Source organism: Lissotriton helveticus, chromosome 9, assembly GCF_964261635.1.
Source record: "Lissotriton helveticus chromosome 9, aLisHel1.1, whole genome shotgun sequence".
Lineage (NCBI taxonomy): Eukaryota > Metazoa > Chordata > Amphibia > Caudata > Salamandridae > Lissotriton > Lissotriton helveticus.
In genome coordinates, this window is record NC_136070.1 from 326,441,106 (window position 1) to 326,466,955 (window position 25,850).

At 43.8% G+C, this 25,850-nt stretch overlaps 1 protein-coding gene across 1 annotated transcript in view; it reads left to right on the top strand.

Moving 5' to 3' along the window:
• Positions 1 to 25,850, top strand: part of SPATA7 (spermatogenesis associated 7) — a 504,965-nt gene that overhangs the window by 21,482 nt on the left and 457,633 nt on the right. The window contains exon 2 of the mRNA XM_078660014.1: positions 9,011 to 9,052. Within this exon, the coding sequence (XP_078516140.1) occupies positions 9,037 to 9,052 (16 nt within the window). The 5' untranslated portion in view covers positions 9,011 to 9,036. The remainder of the gene's footprint in view (positions 1 to 9,010; positions 9,053 to 25,850) is intronic.

Sequence of the window (25,850 nt, forward strand, 5' to 3'; positions counted from 1 at the left end):
AAGTGCAGAGTGCCTGATGTTACAATGATGCGGAGACACGGCCTGGCGGCCGTGAAAGTGAAAGTACCGCTGGCCGGCCGCGGGCAGTGAATAATTAGGGGAGGAGAAATGGAGGACGCGCGGAGGAGAAATGCCTGAGGCCGAGCGAGCGCATGCTGGGGGAAGCTTCAGAAGCCTGTGGGAGGGAGGCTGATTGCTTTGATGTGGACGCAGATGGTGCCTGTGGGGGAAAAGCGTGTGCTTGTGTTCACGTGAACTGTTTGAAATCCGCCGATGGTTTGACAAATTATTTTGCCTACTAAAATTCCCCCCTATCCATTCCTTACGGAATGGGATAGGCAAGCCCTAAAAATAAAAAAAGGAGCTGCAGCTGGACTAACACTAAATGTGAAAAAAACTAAAAATGGAAATCTTATTAAGTCTCAGAATTGCCAAAGGAGAAAGAAGATAGCCAAAGACATAATTTTCTTAAATCACAGCCACGGCGAGATAGCAATTGCAGCCCTGTAGGTAGAAGACAGCTACTACTGAGAAGAAAAGCAATGACAAGTCTGGACAAAGTAACAAAGACATCTCGCTGACAAAAAAGATACGAATAGTTAAAGCAATGGTCTTTCCTTTAACAGTGTATGGATGTGAAAGCTGGACTAAAAAATGATTATAGAATTGACGCCTTCGAACTTTGGCACTGGCAACGGCTTCTGCATATCCCTTGGACTGCTATAAGACTGAATCAATCTCTACTTGACGAGCAAGCTGGAACTTTTGCTAGAATAGTTTATCATAAAAATTAAGCACAAATATTTTGACCACATAATGAGAAAAGAAGACTTTGGGGGGGGGGGGGGGGGGCAAATGACGGAAGGAAAATGGAAGAGAGGAAGACCAAGATCACGGTTGTTAGATACAAACAAGAATCTCCAAGACCTAAAGAACTCTTATCGACCGAAACAACGGAGGAATTTTATCCATTTAATCACCAAGTGTTAGACACGGCTGAATAGATAAAGACAACAGTGATTTTGGAAGTAACCACTACACACTTTATACTAATCTATGCTTAAAACAGGACACCCGACAACAAAACATCCAAAAAACAAACCTATCTTTCGCGGATAACTATACTGTGGTTAGAAGCCTTAGAAAATGAATTTTAACACAATGTATTTCCCGTTGATAGGTTTCTACAACCAATTTTTAGTAGAGAATATGTGCTTCAAGGTAGCATGTAAATACATTACCAAAGTCCAACATGAGAAGTATGCAAATATTTTGCAGTAGTGGTTACAAACATGCCACAGGTATTTTGAATTCATTTTGTAGATGTCTGTGGCACAAGGAAGGAAACATTTAATGCCTACGTATACTGGTATCCCAAAATCATAAAATACATTTGGGACCTCTAGGTACCAGCTGGTCATGAACAAGCTATTCACCAAAAAAAAACTGAAGGCAAGAGGCCCCTACAACAAACAGGAAATCCAATTCCTGTTAACCAGAGAAAAAAGTTGGCAGACTATAATCAGTAACTTATTTGTGTTTTTGATAAATAACAGAAAACTACTCCAAAGGTGATGGAATTTTTCCGTACCCTACATTTCTATGATCGTACTAAATGTCCTAAATGTGGTCTGGTGGCAGCTGACCGTATACATATGATTTATTTGTGCCCATTATTAGCAAAATTTTGGTGGGACATAGAAAATATTTTAACCCATAATCAACTGATCAATTTTTCGTTAAATGCCGCTGTGGTACTTTTAGCTATATACCCGGTTAGTCTTTAAATATACTATTTATAAAGATTTGCTAAATATTACATTGGCTTGTGCAAGACTGGTCGTAGCAAGGGCCTGGATTTCTCAGAATCCTCCTCATATAACTGAATGGTGGTCATTGGTTTATGAAATTCATACTATGGAAGAAGCTATTGCCAGGAATAGAGGAACTAAAGCCAAAATTAAGTTTATTAAAATATGGGGTAATTTTTTTGCTATGTCGGCAATGATTTGAACCATGTATGTGTTTTTTTTTTTTTTGTTTTTTTTTTCCTTTGTTTATGATATTATTAATTATTAGCAATGTGTCCTGAGTAGGAACTACTTCTATTACTTTTTTGTGTTTTTATTTTTCTAATACGTATCCGCATCAAATTGAATTCGATTTATTTTTTTCAGATTATGTATTCGATATGTTGATTTCCTTGACTTGCTTGTCAAAAAAAAATAAAAAAAAAAGAGAAATGGTGCCATCTTTCTGCGTGTGATGATAAAAGAACTAACAGTTCGAAAAAACGTCAAATTAAGAACAGTATAATACATTACACACAAAAATTAACAAAAACACATTTATGACAGGATTGGTCTTCATGAAGTCACGCAAGAATGAATCAAAAACATAACTAGAGATGTACTGTATGTAAATGGAAAGTAAAAAAAATGGAAAGTAGCAAATACTCCTTGACCTGTGCAATGTGATGTCGGTCAATCTGTGTCCAATTAAATGCAATTATAAGGAGGGAAAAATACAAACTTACCACCGTCTCTCTCTTGCACCCGGTGAGTATGTGCACTTTTAGCCTTGCTGTGTCCCGTATCGTCACTGTACTTGTTTTCAGGACTATTGGACCGCCGCAACATTTTATTTGGAGGTGAAGGATCTGCAGGATCTCGCATCTTTTCATGGCGGTAATCCCCGGAACTAGGATGAGTTTTCGACGAGTATTTAAGCGTCTAAAAAAAGAAAAAATTTGGACACTTCTACAAAAAGAAAATTATTTCTTAAGAAGATCAAAGATTTGTATCTTTTACGTATTCTCTACTGCTGTTAATGTGGAGCATCGAGTAATGTGCACAAACACTTCCTGTAAAGAAACTGCATATGTTTAAATTGATGCTCTGGCCAAAATAACATACTAAACTTTACTAGTAACGACAATAATCAAATGCTAAGAACTTTTTTGCGGGGTTTTTTAAACTACCATTTAGATTTAATAGTGGCTCTGCAGCAGCTTTCAGATTTCCATTAACACTGGTCCACAGACTATCCTGTGTCTTACAAGCAGATATGGGCAAAAGCATTTGTAGTTTTTTTTAGATCAGAACTAAAAAAAAAAACTTTGAATAATTTGCTTATGTACTGAAGGCATAAATCAGTTACTGATTTATAATTTCAGGATTCTCTCATTCAGCGGCACCACAAGTCAAGCCAACACTTTCTAAGAGTTGATGCTACCAATAGAGGAAAATGTATATACTAGGGGAAGGAAAGGACAAGCAGGGGAAACACCACTGGTTCAATAGTAAACTATGATGAAGTGAGCGAAGAGCTAAAAATATAAGCTCGATAATCAACACCACAGCCAGGCAGACCCCCATGGTCCAAATGTAATGCTCATATGGCGTTAACCTATAGTCATTTAACAGGTTGGCGTGGTTTGTATGGCAGCTGAGGCGATGTAGCTCACTATAATGCAGTAAAGCTAAGGTGTAAGTATTGTATTTGTGACAGGTCTATTAAAGTAGTAAGTCATTATTAAAACATACTTCACGTAACACGGGGGAGTAACATACAATAAGTAGGGTCTAACAGTGTTTTAAATGTAAATATAGAAGTGCAGGTTCTCTTTATTTGGAGTACCTGTTCGCTCCTAAAAAAATAAAAGTGCTGGAACTCATCCACTGTAATGTATTGCAGCAGTGCTTAGAAGTGCAGACACTACCCATCATGTTGAAGAAGTACAAGTACTCCGCACTAGACAGTACCTGCCCATTTAAAGCACTGGTGTCTACTCATAAAAAATAGTAAAGATGGTAGGAAATACAAACCTGCAAAAAAGTTAAGTGTTGTAAAGCAAAAGGTTTAATGGTCGATTTACTTCCGCACTTTACAATCGTATTTCACAGGTAATGATTTTTCCACTACCAGCACACCCAACACTATTTGTAAAATAAATACGTCACTGTCAGTCGGGGGTGTATCTATTAATTGTAATATGACTGCGAGGGGGCATGTTGATAGGTTCGGGCCTGTACTCTTCCTAGGCGCTACTGCCCTGTTACACACGGGACCATGTATGCAGGAGGAAGGGACTGGTGGAGGCGGGGCACTGCTAGAGCAGGGCACGACACCGCTGGCTCTGCAGCACCGGGGCCTGCGCTGCCCGGAAACCTCAGACTAAAGTACGGCGGCCCCAGCTGCGGATAGGTACCTGGTAAGGCTGCGACTCTCGCCGGTCGTGACAGCTGAAAAAGACCAATAAAAAGACAGCATAGAGGGGGCCGCCAGTCCCCGGAGAAGGGGTCCGTGTTATAGGGTGACATAGCTGCCAAGGTTTCAGATTGCTATGGGTGACATTTTTATAATTTCAGTGTAATTATGAGTGACATTTCATCCACTATGAGTGACACTTTTCTCGCCGAGCAAAATCAAGCAGTAATGATGAGGGAAATTTATAAACATAAGAAATGACAGCCATTTGAGCAACAAAAACCTCTAAGAAAATCCTAAAACTGCCTGAAATCACAGAAATGAAAGGGCACTAACCTAGTGCCATTGTAAACTGATCGTAGTTTTTTGGAGGAATATGCAGTGCATCATTGGCACAGTCAAGTGCTTTCAACAGTCCGAAATCACTGGTAGCGTTAAATGTATAATAAATACTTCTGTCTCTAGTAAAGTCACAACAATAGACTAGTGCACCTAGGTGGGGGGACGGGGGACGGAGGTGCCGATGTCCTTGAGAACAGTGTCTATGTCTGTTACACTCACTGGCTCAGCCAGTGGCGAAGTTATTCTGCCCCCTAGTGACGACGCTGGTGAGGAGCTCAGAAGGCAAAACTGGTCACGTTGGCACAGCTCTGCCAATGTGAGAAGAGCCGGCCCTAAACACCGCCAGCTCAGCCTCTCTCAGGACTCAGTGCAGAGTTCTAGAATTGCCAGGTCTTCTCGACAGCAATACTTAGTGTGGGCCTGGGCTGGGGCACAGGCTGCTGGAGTAATAAGAATCGGAACTACCCAATACTACACTAACCGCTCACAACTGTAACAACAATCTATACACGGCAGCTGCGGAGAAATGTTTACAAAGATGTCATTTTTGAACATTACAGTTTAGTTAATACCTTACCTGCTCTCTCAGGCAGTTAATTATTCATGCGTCATTGTGCAGCTGAGCCCGGCTGCGGCCCGGTAGGCTTAGTCCCATTTGCATGATATATCACCGCACCGTGCCTAACGACTCCCGCCGCAGCAAGCACCGGCCAGGACATGATGGTGTGGCTGCAACTCCAATGACTGCCCCGGTCTGTGCAGGGGTCTTAGCTCAGCCGCTGGTCGGGCCTGTTGCCTGTAACCATTGCACAATTTGTCATGCTGCGAGGCAGCGCGGCCATTGCATGCAGCCTACCAGAGTTTAATTGAACTGTACTACCAGCCCTCACTTCTTAGCTCGCACTGCGGCGATCATCACCACCGATGTTGACGGCGGCCATGAAACTCTCAACTCAAGTGAGTGACTACTCAAGTCACTCGATGCTGGCAGCCTCCCGCAGGTCCAACGCTGGTTTTATTGGCCCCGAGGACTCTTCGCTGCTATACAACACAAGCCGTGAGCGTGCACGCTCCCGAACTTCCGGTTTCGGGATGTGCACGCTCACGGCTGTCGTGGGGCGGGACTTCCGTCTTTTCGAGAAGCCCGCGCCCACGGAGTGAATGGCCCAGAGGACCGGTGGCAGCAGAAGTCAGGAGTGGCGGCTGAGGCCGCTGATACGGTAAGTGGGGCTTAGGGGGCTTGGCGCGTGTGTGTGTCTGTGCGTGTGTGTGAGTGTGTGTGTGTGTGAGTGCCTGCGCGTGTGTGTGAGTGCCTGCGCGTGTGTGTGAGTGCCTGCGCATGTGTGTGTGTGCGTGCCTGCGCATGTGTGTGTGTGCGTGCCTTCGGCCGGCCTGCAAAGCGCGTCCACAGACCCTGGTAGGCTCGTGCACCGCTCTGTCTCCCTTGGGAAGCAACTCGGCGGCAATAGGTCTCGAGCGAGACCTAAAAACAAGAGGAGAGAGAGAAAAAAGGATGATCATCAAAGATTAGTGCAAGGACACTGGATTTATGTGAGTGTGCGGCCGCAGCGATTTACGCATAATTATAGATTTGACACATTTGCCATGTAATCTGTCATCTGCCGCATAATCTGAAGATGTTAACAAAAAACGTAAGGTTTCTAGTTCAAAAGTTACAAAAAACACTGGGACAAGTGTTGCGGCGTACTGGAAGGACCTTTCTGTTGCTTATTGCTATATTTGGGTGTTAAACTGGTACTAATGAGGTGCAATCTATGCCCAGACAGTGTTAAGTTTAAATATGACTAAATAATGAAGTAATACTAATACAAAATGTGCCCCATTATGCTGCATACTTTGGCGTTTATTGCAACATAATTTACTAAAACCTGCCGCATAATTTGGCCCTCTCCTGCAGCATAATTCCAGTTGCCCTGGATTACTACAACAATAATAATGGAGACACAATCAAATATGTGAAGAGGAAGGAGGTAAAAAGACAGAATTTTCCAAATGTATCCAACAACAACTACAGTGGAATCCATATTTTGCATTAAGCTTTTTTCAGAGACGCGTTTTCAACAAACTAAACGTTTGGTGGATACACTGGAAGAGTGGGGGCGAGACCTTGACTGGTGCCAGCAGGCTGAAGAAACAGTGTATAGGAGTAGGGGGTGTGTTAAAAAATGGGAACGAATATGGGCGCCTTGGCGAAGATACAGAGGGTTGTGCTTGGGAGAATGATATGCATCATCCGAAATGGGGTGGAGTGGCGGTTGGTAGAGAGGGCCAAGACACTTGCTACACAAATTTATCATGGTATGTAGGTCTACCCGGAGAAACCTTTTCATGTGTTCTAGTCTCCTGTTCCCTCGAGAATAATATTATTGATGTACTGTATCAGCCTCACTGTGTACCAATGCAAGTGATTCCTGTAAAGTGTGGTCTTTTGAGCAATGTTAATAAAAAGAGTTTAAAAAAAAGAACATTTGGTGGATGTGTACAAATATGTGAGAAAAATAAAGGAAGCCAAATACTGCTTTTCTGGTAAGGGGAAAAAACATACGAGAGAGAAGGAAGGGAATAATACAAACAAGGAATTTGGGGACCTAACTGGTGCTCACATGCTGGGCAAGCTGAAAAATAATGATAATGAAACACATGTGACTACATTTTTGCAATAAAATGAATGGTAAAGAAAATACGTGTGGCTAAGTTACATAAAGGAAAAATTAAGAATTTGTCCCTTACTAGTGTTGGGTATTAAATATGATTTAAATGATTCACTGGTAACTAAGGATTTAGAAAAACAGGAGGACAAAAAGAAAGGAGCAGGAAAACAGAATGGGAACATAATAGCGAACTGGTGAACCCTAAACACTTATAACAAGATAATACGTTGGAAGTTAAGTAGATAGAAAATGGAAAATGGGGAAAAATATAATTACGATTAAAGGTGATCATGAAATAAAGGGCTCATTAGAACAATATGTATCCAGTGAAAAATTTGAAGACATCCTAATTAAGAACTGAAAGAACATTAAGACATCAAATCCACTAAATGAAAAGAGTGAATTGATGATGTTGCCTATACATTCTTGAAAATAACATAATCAATTAGGCCAACATTATTCTTTCTCCCAACGGTACATAAGGAATTCAAAATACCTTTGCGTTGGTCTACCGTATCTTCACAAGTCTTGTTGTTTAAAAGAGGTCACAGTATAATAGACTACTCCTGGTACCCATTTAAAAATCTAAGATCATACTTCAGGAACACAACAGATTTGCTAACTCACTCACAGAATGCACTGTGGTTGGAGTCCTACCAATTGATCACCATAGACGATTTAGTGTTATGTTAAACTTGTTAAACACCAAACGTGAGTTGAAGCATGCAAACACTTTGTACAGTAAAGAATAGCTCTCTACAAAAACATACTGAAATATTAGTGGAGATGATGCAGATCTGTCAAGCTTAATGTATTTCAGTTTAACTATCATTTATACAAACAGAGCTGTGGCACATTGATGGGATTTCTTTCTCTGACGGTCTCACTTTGGGCTGGTGGGAAAAGTAGTCAGATAATGACGGGCACATGAAAATAATGTAGAAAAAATGTGAGGCAGTTAAGATTTAAAGAAGACTTATTTATCATGTGGGATGGATCACAACAACCATTTAAGGACTATTTTTCGAAATGAAACAACCATGAAAACGGTTTGAAATTTGCAAATGACTACAGTAACAAAAAAGGAGCTTATCTAGAAACAGGCAACTATATTGAGAAAGGAAAAAAACAGACACAATTACATAGTGAAGAAACAGCAACTTGCAGTTTGCTGCATGCTCGTAGTTGCTTTAATCGCAATGTGACATGGATTTTTCCATTTGTAGAATTCCTTCACCTAAAATGAAATTATTCAAAGGAAACAATTTGAAAATCACAGTCTGATTACAAAATAATGCTCTAAGGAGAGAAAATATAAACAAGCAGTTGAAAAAGGATTGGGAAGAAAAAACAGGGAAGAAGGATAAAAAGAGCTACAGGAGCAACCAAAATACAGAAATGAAGGATGATTATGATGTACAAGTGTGCATCCAAAGAGCAAAAGAAATGCAAATATTACGAAAATGCAAAAGTGTGTTTTGCAGAAGATGATCCAAACATTGTGTACTTGTAGACTGGCTAATATATGTCTGAAATGTTAAAATTATGAAATGATGAACTAACAACTCAAAAAAGAAATCTAGGATGCTGCAAAGACCCATGTTACAATAAACTGAGCCTTCAAGATATATCTCTTTGTTATATTGGGTTAAAATGTGTGCTTTGATTCAGAAATGTTTTGAATCAATAGAGAATTCTTTACAATTCATTATACATATTGTGTCCCTTGCTTTTTGCATAAAACAATTCTTTATTAAAATACAAACTTAACTTTCTTGTTTCTATAGATAGTAAACTTCGCGGGACATGTACGATGAATTCTAATCAAGGTAAGCGTAGCTGAACTTCGTATGAAAGATGATGAATAGAGATTTGCATCTCACAGAAAAGTTAATAACGTTGGCTTGGCTCTCTGCACATATGAACAAGACTGCCCCTTAGTGATCTTTTACTTTAGACCTATGTCCAAGTATATAAAGAAATATTTTCTATCTATCTTGTTTCCAGTGTACTAGAATGCAAGGGCCAACAATTGGTTTATAGGTGGGACTTTCATATCATTACTGGTGTGTACAGGAGAGATAAAGAAACTCAGACTCTGAAAAGACAAATCCAGTGTTTCTCCAATTGCAGGAAAATATATCAAAATTAATTGGCAAAAGTATGATGTTTTCCTCCGTACTGCTTTTTTCATAGAGCTCACTTTGCTAATTGGAACATGAAATGGTCTATAGATTGGATAAAACACTAGAGGATTCAGTTGTTTAATGGACGATAAATAATGTTAAAAAAAAATACTTAACCCATCACCATTTGGATATGTATTTTTCTGAGATGTACTGTTCTCCCCTTACCTTTCTTGGAAAAATATTTACAAGACATGTAGAGGGGGTTTTACATTCTTTGTGGATTTACAGGAAAGGGTTGAATTTTCGGAAAAAAACTGTTGTTCAGGAGCATGGCAAAAGGAAGTTCTTTCTCCAGATTACAGACAGTTGCTATAGGGCTTTTATGTAATGAACAGCTCACTTTTGGATGCAGACTGACTAGAAACAGTCCCAGTATGGATCAACAGGGAAAATCACTGGCAGGATTTATGTGCTCCTTAAGAGTGTTATTGTCAATGGAGGTTAAGAGAGGAATGAAGTAGATTCTTCCAACAGAATCACATACTCTTAATATGTGGCAGAAAATGTGTATGGAACTGAAAGTTAATGTGGCAGTGTCACTTTGGGATAACCCATCTATCAACTTGGAGAATAACTCATTTAAGTGGAAAAAAGTTGCATTAATGTGGGGAATTTTAAAATAAATCCAGTGTGAGCTGATTCTGGTTTTATTGCGATCTAAATACCTTAAATTCCAATATAAGATTAAAAGCAGCAAATAAAGACTTTTGTAAGCTCTCCTCGTCACCTTTGATAACTCCCTGTCTTGGTCACTACATGCCCTTTTTTTGTTTTTAATGTACTGATGGATGCTCTTGTACTTTTTGGATTTCATATCATTTTCAAGGACTTTGCCCACTTTGTCATATTGTATGTCATTTTTTAATGTAATGTATTTCTTATTTTAGTATATTAATGTATATATATTTTGGTGTGTATGATATATATTTGTTTTGGCTTCACAACTTTGTAATAAGGTAACTGTCTTTCCAATAATGGTTTAATTAAGTCCATATTTGGACTTCCTGACTTTGGCGAGTAGCTGAGACCATTTTGAGGCAATATGGTTAGTCAGTTTCAAACTGTTTTTGATGGTTATTCTAATTATATATTTTGTAATATTATATCTATAAACGTACTCTTTATCTTCACTTTCTCAGTGCCTTATAGAAAATTAACAAAATCTCATGTTTTTCAAAAGTATATTGCTTATACATGTTGATCTTTTGGAGGTTAGAAATTATGACGTCTTTTTTTTGTCTTTGTGGATATTTAAAATCTATATGTTGTGGCTTGTTGCTTATTTTTTATCTGACCTCACTGTAGATCTGCTTCAGCATGATAGTCCAACAAACTGAGACAATTTCTTTTAAAATGTGTGCCATTTATTGAGTGCCGGTCAACCATACTGTGGGTTCTACACACAGGTTATTCAGGTCCACGCAGTCAGTCTGCCAGTGCAAAATGGATGCTGCAGTGGGTGAACTGTCAGGTTCTAGGTTTCCAATGGCGAAACAAGTTGATGCTCAGCCATCACAATTCTCGAAGTATCTCCACCTCAAAATGAAGTGAGGAAATGGCTGGACTACACCTCTGTGAATCCCTAAATTAGCCCAATTAGGCCAATACATTTTCAGTACAAATTCATTAGCAGTTAGATGTAGTCCAAGAGACTTTGACCCATTGCTTGAACATAGACTACCCCATTGTGTATTTTTAACATGTTGGCCTGACCACAGAGTTGAATTATACTTTTTATGTTTTAATCTTACCATCTGCTGACCAAAATAAAGCTGTAGGTTAGCTTTGAGTTTAACTTACAATTTTCTCTAGTCACTCGTGCCTTCCCTTGCAGGGGAGTTTTTTGGGTGATAATGCTTTTGGTTGCCTTAAAATACTAATACAGTAACAACTAGAACTACTTTGTTACTTAAGATGTAGCTCACTCATGCCACAAGTGTGTGACATTGGTGAGGTGAGTGCCCAGTGTCCTTTTAGTATTAATTAATACCATTAACTGATACTGAACCCTTTCAGGATTATCTATTCAACCGTAAGTACAGACTTCCTATCAATTTGTTTATATTGGGATTTCATTGCCCATTACCTCAGAGTACAGTTTTGTGTTTCCCAATAGTGTCTTCAATGACTCAGTATCTCATTGTATGGTTCTGTGGGAATAAGAGAGCAAGGATTAACATTTATCTGAGGAACAAAAGGGCGCTTTCATCTTTCAGCTCTGGGTTATTTATTTTAGACGCCATGTCACCGCTTCTGGGGCTTGCTAACTCAATGCTGTTGACCATTAACGTGTCTCCATAGACAGGAAAATGTACACACTGCCTATTTGGCATTCCGCCTCAAATTTACAGAGCAAAGACTATGTCTCTTGTAAAATGCTAATTTTACGTGTACCACTTGCTTTGCTCTGTCTTCCAGGAGGAAGTCTAGGGGACACCTGGATTCAACAAGCATTGACAAGCAGAATTGTTTTCTCATAGTACCCAGTGGCATTTAAGGATTATATCACAGAAAATTGTGAATTAGCAAATCCCAGTTCGTTTACAGTTAAAAGATCATGTGGTGCCTGGTCTCCAAATCTTATCTTGTTTTTTTAATGTCTCAAAATGGCAATAGCACTAAAGCATATTTCTAACATTTGCGTCCTGCCTTTTTAACTCATAAAACTTTGGTGAAATATTGGCTGCTTTTTTGCTATTTTCTCCATGCTTGGTCATATTAGGAAAAAGGTTTCTAATATTAAAGTGCACCCTATTTGTTTGGCTCAAGAAGTCCAATTAAGACCTTGTTCATTTCTTCCATTTTAAAAAAGGACAATATAAATAGCACGATTCCTTGTAACCATTACCGGCTTATGTTATATATGTTACATGCCAATTCCAGGCAGACACTGAGCCACACAATCTCGTCCTCTTGTATCTGTCTGGTTTTATCCTCAACACCGTAGGGAACCACCATTCTTCAGGGGATTGATTATCTGCTTTAGACTACTGACAAGAGCAGCACCAGCAGATTTTTGCATTTAGATATCTTAACATTTGATATAATGGACTATAAGATGATGTTCCGTTTTCTGCTATTTTCATAGGTTTGGTGGGCATTATCCACCAATGTTTTTAATCTTTTCTTTTATGGTGAATTCATTCGGTCCATATGGATTCTTCATGATCCTCTTGTGAAGGCCTCAGCAGTCCATTTTGCCACCTTTGGCATTTGATGTATATTTATACTTAAGAATCAATTACTATGGCCCTGTCATTTGCTCCTGTCCTCCATCTTCATCCTAAAAATACTGGTATTAAGAGATGCCTGTGTCAAGTGACAGTTGTCCCCCACCAGCCCTATTGGGAACAGTGCACTAGAACAAAATTCTTCTCCATTAGTTTGTTGTATTGTCCTAGGAGAGGTTACAGCCCTTGGGCAAAGTTGATAGAGGTGCAAAAGACTTGTTTGGTTAGGCGTGACATGCAAAGCAGTACTCTTTGGGGCTTACCTTCCCCAAAGAGCACTGCTTTTTTTTATCTCTTCTGGTGTCTGCAAGCTCTATGAGGTTAAAACATGTGCAAATGCGTTAGAAGTGTTGATCGATTCCCCTCTTCTAAATGTGGTGGAGTTTAGCACTATTTTTATTTGTTCCAGTGTTTGTAGTTAAAACAAATAGCAATCCATTTATTACATTGTTTAAAAGTTTTAGTGGAAGCTTTTTTTTTTTTAAATATATTTTATTGATTTTAATACAGAAAACAGAAAGACCGTTGGCATGGGTTAATTTCAAGGTTACAATCTTAAAATAATATTCGCAAATACGATTAGTTTCTTGCACCTCCCCTTCGCCAATACGATTCGTTTCTTGCACCTCCCCTCCCGTTATCATCTTTATATCAACCACAAACAAATCTCCCTCCCCCAACTCATCAACCCTCCTCAGCCTCATCTTCTGAGCTTTCATCATCCAATTCAGGAATGGGGTCACAGATGTTCCCTCTATACGTATTCCAGTTGTTCCATATTTTAGACCATTTGCGAGGGCATTTCCTAGACATATACACCGTTCTCTCCGTAACCATTGTAGCATCCATGTCTCTGCACCAAGCCCCCAAAGAAGGCACCGCAGCTGCTCCCCACTTTTGTGCCACATTCCTCTTGGCCACCATGAGGCCTAACGTCGCCCAGATTTGCCCATGTCTAGATAAGTCATTTGGCTCCCAGATATTGAGGAGGCATCTTCTCGGTTCGGGCAATAGGGAAACATGTAATGTTTGCGATACTGTACGCAGTATCCGGCACCAATAATCTGTTAGTAGAGGACAGTCCCAAATTGTGTGGAAAAAGGTGCCCTCGTTTCCACAGCCTCTCAAGCAATATGGGTGTTGAGTCCTACCGATTCTGTGAAGTGTAGTTCTTGTGAGATAGACTCTATGTAAGATTTTAAATTGCACCAGTCTGAGTCTGGCCGAAATTCCCACCTCCTTAGGGGAGGCGAGCGCCATCTGCCAATCTTCTTCCTCTAGGACATCAATATCTGCTGTCCATCTCTCTTTCAGTGTTGCCATGGGATCTGACATATTGTTTATGAGTTTGCGGTATGTGAAGGAGGTGGCGCTTTTAGCAATGAAGTCTGTGAGGAACCTATCTTCCAGCGGGGAGGCCTCCGGTACATTCTCAGTCTGGGGCAGAGCTGTTTGGAGTGCGTGTCTGATTTGCATGTAACAAAATAGTTCAGTTGGTGCAAGCTTGTATTGATGTCGAAGCTGGTCAAATGAGATAATCGCCCCCTTATCCCATAGGTCACCTACTGTGGAGATACCGATGCTATCCCAGTGTGCAAAACCCTTGCTGTTTCTGAGGGTCCCGAGTTGCTTCGTGTCCCACAGGGGTGTGAGTTTAGTTATGACCTCCTTCCATCCCAATTGGGTCTGAGCTGTATACCATGGCATAAAAGTGTGTTTCTTTGGGCCCACTAGCTTCTGCGCTCGCCTTCTATCATATAGGGCAGCTAGCATATTGTCTGTTCCCAGCTGTGCCCAATCAGACATGTAGGCTGGGTCTGTCCGAGGGGCATGTAGCCATTGTTTGATTACTTTAAGATGTGCAGCCCAATAGTAAAGGCGTATATTAGGGAGAGCCATGCCGCCATCATACCAACTGCGATGTAGTTTGACTTTAGCAATGCGTGCTGGTTTGTTGCCCCATAGGAGTGTGGACACTTGTGAAGCTATAGTTCTAAAATATTTTATGGGTACCAGATGTGGTGTATTCTCCAACGCATATAGAAATCGGGATAGGGCCATCATCTTGAATAGTGCAGCCTTACCCAATATTGTTATGGGCAGCGACTCCCAGTGTGTTACGTCTCTGCGTAGTCTTTCCAGCGGGGGTGCCAAATTCTTAGCGAAGAAGGTTACTGGGTCTCGTGTTATGTGTATACCTAGATATTTAAACGTGTTGTGGGAAACTGTCAGTGGACAGTGAGGTGGGAGTCGTGGTGTCAGGCCCTTCAGCGGGTATAAGACTGACTTATCCCAATTTATGGTGTATCCTGAAACTCTCCCAAATGTGTCGCATAACTTGAATAAAACCGGCAGAGTGTTTTCCGGGTCTGTCAGGTATACCAGAATGTCGTCTGCGTAGAGGGAAATACGGTCTTCCCATCCCTCTGCCCAAGTAATACCACGTAGAAGAGGTGTGGTACGAACTTGCGCCGCTAGGGGTTCTAAAACCATTGCAAAAAGGAGTGGCAACAGTGGGCATCCTTGCCTGGTTCTCCTGGCGAATGTTATTATTTCTGACAGTCGCCCGTTCACTGTCACGTGCCACTGGATCTGCATATAAGAGTCGGATCCATGCGCAAAATTTAGGGCCGAAGCCCAAGCGTGGAAGAACTGTAAATAGGTATGGCCATTCCACCATATCAAATGCCATTTTTGCGTCTAGTGAAAGAACCGCCGCCGTTTCTGTCAGTCTGTTCCCGCGCCAGCACACTGTGCAAACACTGTGCAAACGCCGGAGATTAAGTGCTGTGTTCCTGTTTGGCATAAAGCCCGATCGATCCGGGTGAATTGTGTTAGGGAGGTGTGCCTGCAGTCTATTCGCTATTAGTTTGGCCAGAATTTTGGACTCAGCATTGAGTAGTGATATTGGGCGATATGAGTTACATTCCGTCGGGGGCTTTCCAGGTTTTAGGATAGTCACAATGGTGGCCATTCTCTGGTCCAGCGGCAGTGTTCCCTGTTCCAGACTATTGTTGTACATTGCGAGTAAGTGCGGGCTGAGGGTTTGTGTCAGTAGTTTATAAAGTTCGAGTGGTAATCCATTGGGCCCCAACGCTTTGCCTGATTGCAGGGAGTTAATTGCTACTCCGACTTCCTCAACAGTGAGGTCTGCCTCGAGCTCCTCTGCAGCCTCCGGGTCAAGGCCCGGAAGCTCCACCTTGCGCAAAAAGGATGCAGCCTCCTCCTCCGTGGTTATCGAAGAAGAGGCGTACACCAGACTGAAATGATCAGCTAATGTCTTCACAATTTCTCCCGGGTCTGAAGTGAGATGGCCCTCGCTCGCGCGTATCTGTGCTATAGTACGGTTTCCCCGTTCCCTCCTGTCCAGCCATGCCAGCAATCTCCCAGCCTTATCGCCCACGTCGTAAAGTCTGTGCTTGGTCGCTGTGATGGCAGCCACCGTTTCTTGTCGCAAGTATTCCTTGTGTTGTTGTTGCCTCAGCAAAAGAGTGTGAGCTGAGTCAGGTGTGGGGTCGGCCGAGTGTGTAACGTCGTTACAAAAGGGGGGTTGAACCCATGCAGTCGCGGGGACCTGGGCGTAATGTGGTATATGAAAGGAGGGTCCCCGCACGGGGAACGTGTTGTGTGCGAAACACACACTCTTACAATTACTAGTTTAACTTAGACTGAAAGAGAAGGGGACATCAATCCAAATTACTTACAGAAGGTGTTGTCATTTATTTAACAATACCAGACTTTCACTATGATAGTACAAACATATTTACATCAATAAGTAAGCCCCAGTTGGGTGAGAACTAAAAGGGAGGGGGAAGGGAGAAGGGGTGTGCTCAGGGCGGTGTAAAGTCACAAAAGAATAAATACAATCATAAAGAAAGTGAATAATAACAATTTCAAATCAGATTCGGAATGACTCAAATACATGGCCTAAACAGTTAGGGCATACATTGAAAACTGTTAAGCTAGGAACATTTCACGGTCACACGCATAATTTGAAATAATCTGGGGCATGTGTTCCGGAAGTCCAAAGGAGAAAGAGCCGTCGACGTTTCGACCCCTGACAGTAGGATAAGTTAGATCCTTTAGCGGGGTCTTCATCAGGACAAGTGCAGAGAAGGAGGGAGGAGGTGTGGGGCAAGTAGATCTGTGGATTAAAACTACAGGTCAGACTTATTTAATAGTGCGACCTAATAAGTGTCATATGATTAAACACCAGAATAATACACAACTAATAATTCCATGGTGTCCGGGACCAACAGGGCCTCCAAACACAGGAAATGAGTAGGGCCAAGTACACGATCATGGTCAAACTCAGCAATACTAATTACCAACAGAGGAAAAAGGAAACAGTTTAAATTACTAAAGATTCTGTACAAAAGTATCACCTCAAGAAAGAACTTGAATCCGGAGTTGACACGTAGTCAAATTGGGTGTGATATAAGATTATCAGTAGTCGTTATTCAGACAGGACATTGTATCAGACTGGAATACGGACTCTAGGTTAAAGATTAAAAGATTAAAGGGACCGATTTAGTGACATCAAATTATCAATACGAAAACAAGTAATTAAAGTCATCATATCACTTACATTCGACCAAAAGGAGACGCACTGTCGGTCTTGAACACCCAGGGGTTATGGCTTAACGGCGTCTCTTTCACTATAAAAATAAATTCAAGAGGCCCCGCTAGTGAAGAAATACTTTACCCTATGAGCCTAGTTTAACACAAGTTATAGCGCAAGATATTTGTCCTTTTATAACTTACATGATCAGGACGCATCCATACTATTTTCATGGGTCGCCACTGTAAGAATATTAATATTAATAATGATAAATATTTCCTCAGCACAGCCGATCTAAGCGCTGTCAGGGAAACCTTCCACGGCTGACGACACTCAGCCCAATCACAGCGGCCACGCCCACCAACCTTAGGCCACGCCCCCTCACCCAGTACTTAGGCGCGCTGAAACGATAGCGCGACCAGAGAACTGGTTAGCTCCTGAGGCGGAAGCCGGGAGGAAAAACGCTAAAATTGCTTGTGTGTTTTAAATACTTTTACTCTTTTGTGATACTGTGATTTTAACTATTTAGAAGCCTACCTGCCACTCGACCACTGTTTCCTCAGCACAGCCGATCTAAGCGCTGTCAGGGAAACCTTCCACGGCTGACGACACTCAGCCCAATCACAGCGGCCACGCCCACCAACCTTAGGCCACGCCCCCTCATATCACATAAATGTGCTTCCCCCGGAAGCGCAGCGGACGAGCGCAGCGGGAGCGCCGTTTGCGCGCCGAAGGCGCGCCTAAGGCAAGCCCGTCTGCGCCCGTCCGCGATCGAACGCGGTCCAGGGCCATACCTTATGCCCCACAGGAGACTAGCATCCGTTGGAGCAAACAGGAACTGGCAAAATTTCGCCACAACACGGCCACTTCCTGCACTCATACCTTACGAGTGGAGGATAACATAGGTTGCGAAAACTGCCACTTCTCCTATGACCCTGACCCTGACGCGAACATGGCCACTTCGGATCACACCTTGCAATGCGGATTACTTAACTTGCGCTCGTTGCGGAAACATAAGCTAGATTTACACGACCTACTCACAGAGAAACGGTGGGACCTCATGTTTTTAACTGAGACCTGGCTTGACGAAGGTTCCACTCCGGATGCCCTTGAGGCACTCCCAGAGGGCTATACTATGCACAGACAGGATAGACCCAAAGGTAGAGGAGGCGGAATTGCAATCATAGCCCAAGAGAAATTACACTGCCAACTAGATCACTCCCCCATCCTACACAGTGAAGCAGGGAACTTCACCATCAAAGTGAATAACGGATATACACTGAAGGGCGTGCTAATCTACAGACCCCCGGGACCACTGGCCAGGTTCGAAGAGAGCCTGGTTGAGGGTATCATAGAGATGGCGCTATGTAAAGAAAAATTCCTGGTACTCGGAGACCTTAACCTTCATCTCAATGACCCCTCCGATAGCGTCAGTAAGAACTTCTGTCAGGCACTAGGAGCCCTCCAACTGAGCCAAATCGTTAGGGGTCCTACGCACCAACTTGGTCATCTGCTTGACCCTATTTTTGTTAACTGGAAAGAAATAGAAGCTTCTACCCCTATCCCGATCCCCTGGTCTGACCACCATTTAGTACCTTTCTCTATATACATTCCTGAAAGGAAAACCCCGCCACCAGTGGCACTTTACCACCTAAGGAGGAGATGGGCCACCTTCTCCCAGTCCAAATTTTGCGAGGCATTAACCAAAGGGGGTAACCCCGGAGGGAATGATGCCGATACAGCTAACATCAATCTGTGCAAGCGCATTAATGAGGCTCTTGACGCCACCGCTCCCCTCTCAAAAGCTAAAATAGGCAATCGTGCTCAAAAAACAGCCCCATGGTTCAATGACGAACTACGAGTCAGGAAAGCCGCACTGAAAAGAGCAGAAAGACACTGGCGGGGGGCACCCTCTAAAGAAACCAGGGACATCTACCTGAGTGTGAGGCGCCTCTATCATGGGCTAATTAGAAAGTCCAAATCAACCTACTATTCAGCTAGAATCAGTGAAGCTGGTAACTCTATGAAGGAGCTCTTTTTGATCTATAAAACTCTTTCTAGTGGAAAACCTGCTATTACCCCAACCGACTGCTCGCCTGAATCCTGCAATCAGATTGCAGATTTCTTCGCGAAAAAAATAACTAATATTTATTCGGCTTTCCCAACCCAGCCCATCACCGGGCTAGAATTCACTGAAAGACCCAGAACTTGGGGGGATAGACAAAGACTGACCAACTTTGTCACCCCGCCCTCAGATGAACTTCTAAAAATCTGTAGGTCCGTGAAATCGGGTTCTCCACGCGACCCTACTACCCCCAAACGTCTAATAGATAGTTTGGCGGTATTAGAACCCTACATACGACACCTACTGGACACATCTTTCAGCACCAAGACTGTGCCAAATGACTGGAAAAAGGCGGTGGTCCTACCCCTTAGAAAGAAACCGAACGTCAGTTTCGATAAACTTGACAATCTGAGACCAATTTCCCTTCTACCCTACCTGGCCAAAGTGGCAGAAAAAACGGTCAACCGGCAACTAATGGAGTTTGTGGATAAGGCAGCCTTACTTCACGACACCCAATTTGGTTTCCGTCCCCGCCACTCCACAGAATCTGCGCTGTTGACAGCGGTGGAGTCCCTACGCCAGGGGGCGGATGAGGGTCACACTATGGCCCTCATCCTATTGGACTTGAGCGCAGCATTCGACACTGTAGCTCACACCACCTTGCTACAGTGTCTGAATAGTGGAGGAATATCAGGAGCTGCACTCCAATGGATCCAATCCTACCTGACTGGGAGGAGTTTTCAGGTCCGCCAGGGAGACCACTACTCCAGGGACATAGATTTGGGCCAGGGAGTTCCCCAGGGATCATCCCTGAGCCCCACTCTTTTTAATCTCTACGTCTCCCCATTAGCCTCCATTGCCACAGGACACGGGCTGCAAATTGTGTCCTACGCCGATGACACGCAGCTGGTAATCTCCCTCTCGCGTGCACCCGACCTTGCTATGGACAGCTTCAGAAGTTGCATGCAAGACCTGGCAACTTGGATGTCCAGCAATTGCCTCAAACTTAACGGCAGCAAGACCGAGGTGCTCGTGATAGGGAAGAATCCGTCTGCGTGGTCATCGGCGTGGTGGCCACCATGCCTGGGGGAAGTTCCAACACCCCGACAGGAAGTCAAAAACCTAGGCATTTGGCTCGACTCGGACCTTTCCTTTGGACCCCAGATAGATCGGGTGGCGGGCGTCTGCTTCACTGTTCTGAAAAGCCTGCGGAAGGTCCTTGTCCTCTTGCCAACTTCGGCCCGCAGAACGCTGGTGCACGCGCTCGTTACATCACGGTTGGACTACGGTAACCTACTGTATCTGGGAGCAACCTGTAAGGCAGCTAACCGCCTTCAGGTGATACAGAATGCGGCAGCCCGCCTTATACTCAATCTCCCCAAAAGATCCAACTCCAAAGCTGCCCTTCAGACCCTCCACTGGCTGCCAGTAAAGAGCAGAATTGCATTCAAGGCCCTATGCACCTGTCATCGCATTTTGGCTGGAAAGGCGCCAGCCCCACTCAATAGCCTTATCACCAGGTATACACCAACACGCGCCTTACGCTCCTCTCACGGAGGCCTGTTAAAAGTCCCTAGGGTTAGCAGGACTCGCATGGGAGGGAGGTCCTTCCGTTACCTGGCGGCGAAGAGTTGGAATGACTTACCCCTCAACCTTCGCTTGGACCCCTCTGAAGCAAGCTTCCGAAAGAAATTGAAAACGCACCTCTTTCAAAATTAATTAGGCCTCCCCCTCCTTCTGTTTCTAAGCCCCAGTTCCAGCGCGGGGACACGCTTTCTGCGTAACCATGCGCTTTACAAAAATCCCTAATAATAATAATAATAAAGGACTTGTTCGATAACAGTTCCAAACAAAATAACCTATTTGGTCAAATATAGAAAATTTTGACATACCTCTGATACTGTCTTGGTATGTTTAGAATATATCGTTATTTCCTATACTCAGTCTGAGACTCGTCAGCAGCATGGGTTGGGCTGCCGCATCAATCGGCGTCACAAGGAACTACTATTGTTAGTAGTCGTGGTTATTTAAGCCTACGAGAGAAGGGAACCCGTCAGAAGGTCATTCTGGGATCTTAAATTAAACACCCGGAAAAAACACAAGTAGTTATTAAGAGGTGGGGGGTAAAGATTTTTACCAGCTTTCGAAAGGCCGCTGCATTCAAGCTCGCATCCGAACAAACTCCGCCAGGCTGCTACGCGGAGTTTGGGGGCGGGGTCAGTACTAAACTCAATGCCATAGACATAAAGGAGTTACTAAACCGTTCGTAAATACTCAGAGCATTATCGAATGTTTGTCGCATTGTCAATTAATTTCATAGAAAATATAATACAAACAATAATCAGAAGTTTGATGTTTCTAAAAATTGACAAGTCGGACTAAATCATCAACAGAACTCGAAATGGCCTGAAAACGAGCAACTCTCTCGCAGGAGGTTGTAGTCGTCGAAATGGCCCTTATGGGAAAACATTTAAAACTGATAAGATTACATTGCTCGTGCACTTCTCCAGCATGAGAGTGTAGACGAGCAGACAACAAATATACATAGATATAGTAGTATCCATCACAAAGGCAGTCCCGTGCAACCCTCAAGCCTGGGGTTATAAACGGGTCTGATTGGTGTTTACTGCCTCAGCGTCTTATTAGGGAATGGAAATGAACACACTCTCCAGGACTAGATACATATTGTCCCTATCTGATATATCTAATATTTTGAATGCTCAGAAGTTTTGGAGAGAATAAGAAATCGAGAATAGGTGCTTCATCCCAAGGCTGCCAATTGAGCCAGGCTGCTATCCTGTTCGTTCAACCCATTTTTAATTGTGTCCAAAAGGGACATCCATTTAGATTCGCGTGTGTTAAGGGCTGTACGCAGGTTACCTCCTCTTTTCCCCAAAGCTACTTTTTCAATAACTAGCCATTTGAGGTCGGACACCATATGTCCTGTCTTTTGCCAATGCTCAACCAAGGGGGCACCCAGCACTTTACAACGTATTCTGCTACAGTGGGACGAAATGCGGGATTTTATTTTCTGTTGAGTTTGTCCCACATAAACCTGGTTACATGGACATTGTATCATATAGATGACACAGGACGAGTTACAGTTGGTATAGTGCTTGAGAGTAAAAACCCGTCCCCCATGAGCAATAGACTTAGTCTGGATGGTGGCATCACAGGCGGTGCATGTGCCGCATCTGTAATGTCCAACCAAAGGTGGCAAGTTCCATAAGGTGGTTATTCTTGGTTGGCTTGCAGGTTCCAAATAAGAGTGAACCACCATATCTCGAATGTTTTTTGCCCTTTTAAATGAGTGAAGGGGAAGATGTGGTAGTTTGATCTCATCCGCCACCAGGGGCCAATTCTTATTGATAATTTGTTTTATCTTGTTACTTCGTGTAGAGAAGGTGGTGACACAGATGATACGTTCTGATTGTGTCTGACTATTAATTTCCGGGTCCAACAGGCTATCGCGTGGATTGTACCACGCTCGTTTTCTTGCACGTTTCACCATTCGTGCGGGGTATCCTCGAGAGATTAAGCGATCATTTAAGGTCTCTGATTCCTTAATGTAGTTGGCACGAGTGGAGCAATTTCGCCTAAGTCTGAGAAACTGCCCCACAGGCAGGTTGTCCTTGAGGCCTCTCGGGTGGTGACTCCCATATTGCAGCAGAGAATTGCGCTCCGTCGATTTCCTGAACAATGTCGTCTCTAAATGGTCCCCGTTGACATAAATTGAGATATGTGATGGCAGCCACCGTTTCTTGTCGCAAGTATTCCTTGTGTTGTTGTTGCCTCAGCAAAAGAGTGTGAGCTGAGTCAGGTGTGGGGTCGGCCGAGTGTGTAACGTCAGCTGTCTGCAGCTCCTGTTCAAGTGTCGTGAGTTCATGGTGTTTTGTGCGTTTGTGTTCTGTTATGGATGAGATAGCTTGACCTCTAAGGACAGTCTTATAGGCCTCCCATAATATGGTTGGAGAGCTTACCGAGGTTTCGTTTTCGTTAAATAAATGTTTCGTGGCGTTACGGAGATCCCTACGAATGTGTGATATATGTAGATAGCCAGGATGTATGGGATAAATTCTCTTATAAGAGGTATGGGCAGAGGAGAGCGTCAATGTCACCGGGGAATGGTCTGAGATGCCTCTCGGCCCAATAGCGATATTGTCGACACATGTAAGGGTGGAGTCAAGGGCCAGGAAATAGTCTAGTCTGGATAGACTGTCGTGTACTGTTGAGTGGAAGGTGTATTGCTTGTCTAACGGATGTTTATGTCTCCATATATCCGTTAGTCCGAGTGCCTCTGTGAAGTTCCGTAAGCGGGAAACTCCAGTCGCTGTTGCACGTGTCGGGTGTCTGTCCATGCTAGCATCCATTGTGGCGTTAAAATCCCCACTAATAAGGAGGTCCCCGCTGGGCAGAGACAGTAGGAAATCACTAAGGGCCGGAAGAGCCACCGTTTGTAAAGCCGGGGGGATATACACTGATACCACGTTAACAAGTTTGCCTTCCCACTGGCCGTGTATCGCTGCAAATCTACCCTGATCGTCATGCTTGGTGTGTTTAACTATAAAGGGTGAATTTTTTCTCATTAATATTCCAGTTCCCCTCGACCCCGCTGAAAAATCTGCGTGCACCACCATTTTGAATCCCCACCTATCCATTGCCCTGCATGCCGCTCCCGTGAGGTGAGTCTCTTGTAGGAGTACCAGTGTTGGGGCCAGCCGTTTTAGGGCTCGGAGCACTAATCCTCGTTTAATTTTATCTCCTAAGCTGTGGACATTCCATGTAATCACTGTCAGCGGGGCCACGGGGGCTATCGGGTTCTCCGCCCGCACATTAGCGCTAGTTGAGTCCGTCCCCATGTCTATGTGGAGTGGGAAATGTGTAGTGTAACCTCGCCATGCCCTGTAAGTAAACAATAAGCAGTAGATGCCATGCCTTGGAGCCTTTTCCATTATGAATCACAACCAAAAAAACAAAACTTCGAATACCCCCAACCCACAATGCCGCCCCCCTCCCTGCCTCCCTGCCCGACGGACCTTGAACTGCCCGCCACCCCAACTTAGCAGAGTGCTCACTCCCAACCCACAACAGAGTACTTGCGTGTAGGGGTTACGGAGTCCGGCACGAGTGTAACCCCTCTTTCCGGGCTGGACCCGTGCATGCCCCCTGTCCAGAGCCGGCTTATAGAGATGTCAATGTGTATCTTAAGTGAACTGATAACAGTTCTTTCCAAATCGGTCCAAATAATTTCTAACCAGGGTGGTCTGCGTCCGTGCTTTGTGAATCGTGTTCGGCCTGCGTTAAGAGTTCTGGGCTGCCCATCTCTGCTCCGTCCGTTCGTCGACGCTGGTCTCTACCCCCACGTCTGGTTCCTTCTTTCGTCCTCCAACCTTCAAGCCAGTCATATGCCTCCTCAGGAGTCTCAAAAAACCAAGTCTTTCCTTCTGCCACCACTCTTAGTCTTCCCGGCAACAACATGGAATAGGGTACTTCGTGCGCTCGTAGAGCTTTTTTGACCTCCAGAAAACTGCGACGTCGTTTTGATACCGCTGCCGTGTAGTCAGGGAAGAAAGAGACGGAGGAGTTCTGCAGCCGAATTTGTGGGGAGACTCGTTCAGTTTGGAGAATAACATCTCTGTCCCTAAAGTTGAATAGGCGAGCGAGGACCGGTCTTGGGGGGGCCCCTGGCATGGCTTTTCCGCCCGGAACCCGATGCGCTTGTTCCACCGAAAAGAACATGGAGAGACCCTTAGGTTGCAGCCTAGTTTTCATCAAATCTTCCACAAACAAGTCCATTGCCTGGGTGCCCTCAGTTTCCGGAATACCTAAAATTCGAACATTATTCCTGCGAGAGCCCCCATCCTGATTGTCCAGCTTCTCTGCCAAAATTTTGTTTTCTGACTCGAGTCGCGAAACCGTTTTCTTCAACGCTGCTGTGTCGCTCACTAGTGACTTTGTGGTCTGCTCCACCTCTGTTACTCTGGTGGTGATTTTCTGGAAGTCTGCACGGAGTAACGACACGCCCGTTGAAATGGAGCCTACTTTAGTCTGTACGTTAGCCAATGCCGCCATTATGTCCTCCAAAGTCACTTTTTTGGGAGCGCCCTCCCCTTGTGCTCCACTCGACGAGCTTCTCCCCTCTTGCAACGGGGGAAAGTCCTTAGTGTATGCATATTTATCCAGTTTAGCTTGCGTCGTAAGATTTCTGGGGCCTCTGCCCGACATGATGTTACTCTTAGGTGGCCACAGGGATTGTGATGCTGAGTTTATGTTGGACTAGCGGACTCCGAGATCGCAGCAGAGTGATGTTCCCACTGTTGCCCACCGTCTCTCTTCAGGTTTCACAGTACAATCACCATCTAGGGGGGGGGGGTGAGGGGACACAGGGGAGTGTCTGTGCTTCTCTGCTTCACTAGTATGATTCCCAGTGGATATGGGGGCTTTATCCCTTGAAGATTCGTGTTGCACTACGGAGGCAAAGTGTCTTGTTGTCACCTGCAGGACTGTCTGCAGGGCGCAGGGGGCCACCTGTACCATGTGGGGGGGTCGCGTCGTAAATTACTGAAGTACGTTTCCACAAGT